The sequence below is a fragment of the Scylla paramamosain genome, chromosome 15 (genome assembly GCF_035594125.1).
Source record: "Scylla paramamosain isolate STU-SP2022 chromosome 15, ASM3559412v1, whole genome shotgun sequence".
Lineage (NCBI taxonomy): Eukaryota > Metazoa > Arthropoda > Malacostraca > Decapoda > Portunidae > Scylla > Scylla paramamosain.
The window spans coordinates 19,456,012-19,463,511 of record NC_087165.1 but is presented as its reverse complement, the minus strand read 5'-3'; the positions used below and the strand labels follow the sequence as shown (position 1 = coordinate 19,463,511).

The window sequence follows — 7,500 nt, the reverse complement described above, 5'->3', positions numbered from 1 at the left end:
CCTCTGGAATCGACATCTGTCTTTCTGTTCGTGCCATCTCCCTCCCTTTCTCTCTCTCTATCTTTTACCTGTTTTTCTTGTTTGGCATGTCTCCCGCCCCTGCCTTCTACCCCTTCCACGTCAGTCATGGTCTTAACCCCTTCTATTTTTCTCCCCCACCCCCCCCCGCCTTTTATATCCCCCCTTAAAACAAAGCTTTTTGCACTACTATATATCCTTGTCACTTGCCTACTAAACCACTTGCGCTGTGCACTCATTCACATACATGCACGCACACACAGTCGTAGCAGTAGGAGTAGCAGTAGTTTATTGTTCACAGTTTTACAGTAAGGTTAACCATAAAATATAAAATTCAGAGACCGTAAAAACACTGCAGTCCACGCTATAATGGTATTACTTGAAGTATCACGAAGAAACTGCAAGAAAAGACACACCTACCAATTCCCGCCTCCCAAAACACACATGCATACACATTCACCTACTTATTTATCCCTCCCTCGCAAACACACACCCACACACATACAAACCCGTCGTGGTATCAGGTGTCACAGTGTTCATCGCCTGTCTAGCCCATGTAGGTCAGCCTAGGTCGGCCGCGAACCCGTGAAATAGGAAAGTAATATTGAAACATTCAGGGAGACGGTACGCCGCGTGCCTTCCAATATTGTTTTCAGTTTTGGCGCAGTTTTATAGGACAGTAAGTCGGGGGCGGCCGGGCCACTTGCACTGCTTATCACCGGGCTCCTCACCATCCCGCCCCCGCCGTCAGGAGGAGAGCACAGTTAGCTAGCTTTCTGTAGGATGTGCGCTAGATATAAACTGAGGGAGGAAGTGCTAAGGACTCATACACAAAACTGAGTTGAAAAAAAAAGAGAATCTCTTTGCAAGTTTGCGCTTTGATACTTGGTGGTATCAAGTATAAATAAAGAGAAAGGTGTCAGTCAGTCAGTCAGTCAGGCAGGCAATCAGTGGTTTCTTGTTCTCTCTCTTTCTCACCTTTGAACTTCGCCTCTCTCTCTCTCTCTCTCTCTCTCTCTCTCTCTCTCTCTCTCTCTCTCTCTCTCTCTCTCTCTCTCTCTCTCTCTCTCTCTCTCTCTCTCTCTCTCTCTCTCTCTCTCTCTCTCTCTCTCTCTCTCTCTCTCTCTCCTCGAAGTGGAGTTCATTAACTTTTCCCTTTACGGAGCAACGTAACCTTGCTTTTACAGTCCTAAGCTTGCTTCTATAGAAAGAAACAAAAAATATCTATACATTTTTAACGACCTTCCCCAGCAAGACCTACGTAACACCTGAATTCAAACTTGTAACCTCCATTTCTTTGGTCCACTGTAACCCTCCTTTCTGTCGTCGGCGCCGTGAAGATGACCGAGGGCAGGTTGGTCACTCGAGCAGGCAGTGCAGGATGGTGGTGGCAGGAATGCGAACCTGTGCCTCGGTGATCTGTTTCATGGCGATAGCTCGGGTCACCGCCTTCATAACGTGGACAGTCTCTAGCTCCCCCTCACCATAATACGTGTACTAACCTAATTTTTGTCTTGATTGTCCCTTCCTCTTCATCTTCCGCTTTCTCTTCTTTTTCTTCCTCTTCTTCTCCCTCCTCATCCTCCACCCGATCCTTAAAGCCCTTACTTTGGTGTTGTCGACTGTTTCTCTCTCTAGTTCCCAGCACCTCAAAAAACATATGAATACAATTTGATTAAGTGACATTGATCCCTGATAAGAGTGTCACCCTGGCAGCCAGCACCTGTCACCCTGCCTCTCCCCACGCAAGAGTGACTCACTGTGTTCCTCTCTTCCACAGAATGTCAAGTTTAGTGTGCAGATGGTTGAGATAGTGAAGCGGCCGGGCCAGACGCTGGGCCTCTACATCAGAGAGGGCAACGGCGCTGACCGGGCCGAGGGAGTGTTCATCTCACGCATCGCTCTGGAGTCTCCCGTGTACAACTCGGGATGTCTTCGGGTGGGCGACGAGATCCTGGCGGTAAATCTGGTGGACGTGACTCGCATGGGCCTGGACGACGTGGTCATTATCATGAGCATCCCGCGCCGCCTGCTGCTGACCACCCGCTCACGGCGTGGCGGGCGGGGGGCGCCGCCCTCTCCGCAGCCGAGACACGAGCCCAAGCCGCCACCTGTGGTTGTCATCAAGAAGGAGTACGAAGAGGAACCTCTCGAAGATTCAAACAGCAACGGGGACACCCTGCGCTTCGGCGCCATGGGTCGGCCACCCCCGCCCCCCTCGCGACCACCGCCAGGGGTGCCGCAAACTCAGGAATCAAGATTCAGCACACTGCCTCGCTACCGGCCACCGGAGACCATGTCGGCTCTGCGGCACGAGGAGCCCCTCATGTACTACGGCGCCAGGGGAATGCCAGGGAAGGGCCCATTCGGCGTGCCGCAGCCCGGCCCGCCTGGTGCACAGCCTGGCGTGCTGGTAGGGCCCATGGCCCACGCCACGCACCCAGGCTATCAGCCCCGCAGCTCTCGACAACCAGGGCTTCCGGGAGCTGGCATGCAACCGTATGGCGCCCCGCCACGGCCACCTATGGGGGCTGACAGGGAGCGGTACTATCAGCCGCCACCTCCCGTCATCACCGAACAGCCCCGCCCACAACATCAGCAGCACTTTACGCCCTACGAACGCTCCTACCCCAAAACCTTGGAGTCTCTAGCGGAGCGAGTTCACGCCTTCTATGGGTCCGCAGCGGATGACGCTATGGGTCCCCCTCCCCTGGGAGTGGGAGACCTGGCCGTCTCTGTTCGGCAGGGGCGGCCCCACGAGGCTCCCATGTACGGCACGCTGGGCCGCAGCAGTGTGGGTCGGCCGCGGCTGGCTCGCACGCTAAGCGACCAGCGACTGCCTGCTACTGAGCGAGAGAGTTTGAGTGACTACGAGGGAAGCGGCCCCTCGGCACGCCGCCACAAGGCCAGCACGCTGCAGTATCCCTCAGGGGCGCAAGTTTCTGACCGCGCCACCCTTGAGCGCTACCAGGAGACCATGCGACGCCTGAGCGCCCTGCGACAGCGAACCCGCTCTGTGGACTACGCCAGCGACACTGAAGTTACGTTACCGCGGTCTTCCCTGCTGGCCCGCGCTCGAGGCGCCCAAGGAGTTGGGGCGGGAGGCGGGGCAGCCCGCTCCAATTCCTTGCCCCGCCACTCCTCCCGTCACCGTGGGGGCTCCCACGTCAGGTTTGAAGCCCGCGGGGGGCCAGCGGTGAGCGAGGACGAGAGCGACGGTGCTGTCAGCGCACCTGAGATGCCCACCGGCACCGAGAGAGGTAAGCCCCCCTCTCTCTACACGCACGGTAAGCCGCCTCCCAGCCTGCTCTCCCCCTTCCCGCCTGCCGGCATCCCTCCACAAGCCCCATGATCCCCCTTTTTCTGTAGACTAATCCATTAACATTGGTCATTTTCGTACACTTTCACTGATCTGTGTGGAACACCCGCCACTTGCACTGACTTGTGGGACACCCTGGAGCGTGACGCAGCCCTGCAGCACTGTGTGTGTGTGTGTGTATATGTGTGTGTGTGTGTGTGTGTGTGTGTGTGTGTGTGTGTGTGTGTGTGTGTGTGTGTGTGTGTGTGTGTGTGTGTGTGTGCGCGCGCGTGCTCGCTCGTGCGTGTGTGTTCGGGCGCACGCACCCTCGTGTATATTACATTCGGTCACTAACTACTGTATAAGTACGTCCGAACTCGGTGAGCTCTTCAAGGTGGGCCGGCGACAAAACAACCCTCGGGCCTCACCAGAGGGCGTCACCACCCCGCCGTGGACTGTATGAAGTTTAATTAAAGTGTCTGCAACAATTTTTTTGCTGAACTACACTCCAAAAATGACATGCCGGGCTCCCTCCTTTGATGAAGTGCTTAAGTAGTTTTGACCCTTTTCGCGTAATCTGCGTTTGCATTGGAAAGTATGCAAGTGAGGAGTGTGTGTGTGTGTGTGTGTGTGTGTGTGTGTGTGTGTGTGTGTGTGTGTGTGTACGCGCACGCACGCCCTGACCCCCTCACCACACCCACCCTGCACCACACACCACCGACACACAACCTGCGCCTCCTGCGTGTTGCGTCCCTCCGCCAGGATCCGCCACTTCACACTCCAAGTGACGGTACGAAACTGCGATAATGTTTAAGGACCGCACTGTAATTAACATTAAAGTCTCAAGTTTGGACACCTTCAATGATCTAATTAACTGTCGAAATAAAAAGAAAATATCTATGATGGCTCCCACACCACCAATGAATGCAGACCTGGAATGAGAAACTTTTTTTGTTCTAGAATTAGTGGGACGTTTAGAGAGAGTCAGTGGGCAGAGTCGAGGCTTCCGGGACGAGGAGATAGGGCGTGAAGCGAGAGAGAGAGAGAGAGAGAGAGAGAGAGAGAGAGAGAGAGAGAGAGAGAGAGAGAGAGAGAGAGAGAGAGAGAGAGAGATACTCGTAAACTATATGGAATAACGAGAGAGTCAGTCAAGAAGTGCCAGCCTCGCAATTTGAGAACAGTGGAAGCTATACAAGGACATGAGAACAGAAAGAGAAGGCGTGAGAACTCAGTAGGCCTACACATGGCACTCTGTATATGTATAAAAAAAGATATCAGTAAATATTAACGAGTAACATACACCGTGGCACAATATTATACACAACTGTTCAGAAAACGCAATCAGGTTGTTATTGCTGAGTCACTAGGGAGTTTTAAAAGATTAGACAGATTTATGGATGGGGATGATAGGTGGAAATAGGTAGGGATGTTTCTAATGGCTTCTTGCAACTGCCTCATTTTTTTGTCATCATGATAAATACATCTAGGAGGCGGGATACGTGACAGTCATTAGTTGTATGGATTGAGGGCGCTTAAACTGAACAAAATATCCTTCCTCAGCTCCAATAAGGACGTGGGAGGAACCCGAAGACTCTTCAGTGGTTCGTCTCACAAACCCTCCTGTCTTTAATAATCTCCAGCCAGAACACTAGATGGAGTGACCAAACGTTTTGCTGGGTTACTGTGTAATACTTGGGCAGGGGATAGACATTCATGTAAGTTAAGAAGGGTATTTTGCCAAGCACTGGAAAGCGATGTTATTTTTCTTTTCTTTTTTTATTTTCGGTCCTAGACAGACAAAGTGCTCGATGATACTCTTAAAGCCTCAAAAATTTTCTGGCCACAAGAACAGTTCACCCCTGACCTAATTTCAGGAGCAGGCATCACTATTGCATCATCCTGACCACCTCGAGTTCCAGATCGGAGTGGGTGTGTCCCTCTCGTCAGGAAAGGAGCTGTAGTGCTCTGATTAATGACTAAGGCTCATATTCGTACACGCTTTGTCCTCTCATCACGACGATTTTCGAAGGCCAAAGAAATGACAAGTCCCATTTTCACAGGTGTCTTTTCCAAGCAATAACCCTTCTTAGTCCATCCCTAGAATCATGAAAAAAATCCTTGAGTGACCTTACAACTTCCACTAATGTCTGTTCAGTGTATTAGAGATAAGGCACCAAAGTGTTTCAGAACCTTCCTAAGGACCATATTTTGTAACGCTTCTGCCCGCACTTCGACTAATTTCAGTAGGTTTTAGTTGAAGTTACACGAGTTTTTAAGGATGTTTTTACTGTTATGGTGGCAGACTAACAAGATTTTTATATTATTAATAGGAGAAACACTCTTGAGAACCCGGCTGATCATCTCTGTGGTCTAGGAAAATAGTTGCGGTTAGAGAGCAAAGCGCTTCACGAGACGTTCCCATGGACGATCCTGAGAGAGTACCTAGCTACTCAGGTGCTACAGTCACCTGGCCTAGCGTGGCGAAACATCAGGAAAACCTAACACGACCCAACTCTCAATGAAAAAGGAGGCGAAGACTAACTACCAAGCATTGAGTGAGCCCTGAGTGAATACTGACCACTTCCACAAACACTAAAAAGGCAAAGAATGACAGTTCTAACATAAGAAAACATCCCAAAAAGTAGGAAAATTAAAATAAAAAATGGATAATCATTGGCTTCACAGCGCTCAGAGCATCTTAAACCGAGGAGGAAGAGACGTTTAGTTAAGAAGTCATTTAAGAGTCTGTAAGGTCTTGGGGTGGTGAGGGGGGAGAGCACGCGTTGCATGTGGCAGGTGGAAAATTGGCAGAGTGAGTGTGGGAGCAGTTAAGTGGAAGAACAAGAGGAGGGAGGAAGAAGCGGACCACGTGGGAGAGGCGGCGGCGGCAGTGGTGTTGGTGTGAGGCGTGTTAAAGGTGAAGGAGCCATGGAGGGTGAGCAGCGGCGGCAGATGCAGAGAGAGAGAGAGAGAGAGAGAGAGAGAGAGAGAGAGAGAGAGAGGTGGAAAGGGAGCAGCAGGGAACATTGTCCTGCCCAAACTGGAGCCACGGTGAGCCAAGTGTATGAGCATAAAGCGTCTTGGTGGGGCGGTGATGGGGCTTGCCTGCTGCCTGGATGGGCCGCCACACAACGCCCTGTACAGGTTTGATGCACCTCTGTCGGGGTTTCGAACCTTCTGAGCACGGAATAAAACAAAATCTCCAACCCTCCTGCTCCTTCTCGTCCTCTAACCCTTCCTTCTCCTCTTCCTCCTTTTTTTCCTATTCTAACCCTTCCTCCTCCTCCTCCTCCTACTCTTCTAACCCTTCCTCCTCCCCTTTCTCCTTCTCCTCCTTCTCTAACCCTTCCTCCTCCTCCTCCTCCTCCTCCTCCTCCTCCTCCTCCTCCTCCTCCTCCTCCTCCTCCTACTGCAGCCAATCTAAAAAAGAGAAAGCAGCAATTTTTCTCCGGAATTCAGGGGAGAGAGCAGCTGAAGATCTAAAAATAGATATGTATACTACTGCCGTACTCCTCCTGCGCACGCTCAGCCATCCATTCTTCCCGTCGCTCGATTTCCTGACTCACGCACGACGCCCGCCACGGAGTCACTGCTTGCTCGCTAGGGTTTTTTGGTGATCATCCCTCTGCCTCCCCCTCCTGCTGCTCTGTGACAATCTAGGGCGTGCTGCGGTCCCTCACTACCCCCCTATGGCTCCCTCTGCACACACCCCCCAGCCCAGTGTGGCGGCGGTGCAGGGGATGCATGGCGGCGGCGCGCGCAGACCCAGCCAGCCTGCTCCAGTTGTACAACCTGCAGCAGCAGCAGCAGCGGCGGCGGCGTTGTAGTAGTAGTAGTAGTAGTAGTAGCAGTAGTGGTGATAATTGTAGTAAGGGTAGTAGTAGTAGCAGTAGTGGTAATGGTACTCGGAATAGTGATAGTAGTAGCAGCAGTAGTGGATAGTGGTAATGGTGGTGGCAGGACTGGTAGTAGTAGTAGTAGTTGTAGTAGTGGTGGTGGTGGTGGTGGTGGTGGTGGTGATTGGTGGTGGCAGGACTAGTAGTAGTAGTAGTAGTAGTAGTACAGTATCAGCAGTAGTAGTAGTAGTAGTAGTAGTAGTAGTAGTAGTAGTATAGTAGTAGTAGTAGTAGTAGTAGTACAGTAGCAGCAGCCAGCAACAACAGGAGGGGCAGTAATTAAGTTTG

At 51.8% G+C, this 7,500-nt stretch overlaps 1 protein-coding gene across 11 annotated transcripts in view; it reads left to right on the top strand.

The window, feature by feature from the left end:
- LOC135107577 (rho GTPase-activating protein 100F-like) overlaps window positions 1-7,500 on the top strand; it is a 149,012-nt gene that overhangs the window by 99,748 nt on the left and 41,764 nt on the right. For 9 of the 11 annotated variants that reach the window (XR_010271833.1, XM_064017589.1, XM_064017590.1 and 6 more), the window contains one exon: window positions 1,799-3,305. Coding sequence is in view for 10 of the 11 variants with exons in the window: in XM_064017589.1 (XP_063873659.1) it covers window positions 1,799-3,305 (1,507 nt within the window). In the remaining variant the exon portion in view is untranslated. The remainder of the gene's footprint in view (window positions 1-1,798; window positions 3,306-7,500) is intronic. The other 2 variants (XM_064017596.1, XM_064017588.1) reach the window with 1 other exon arrangement.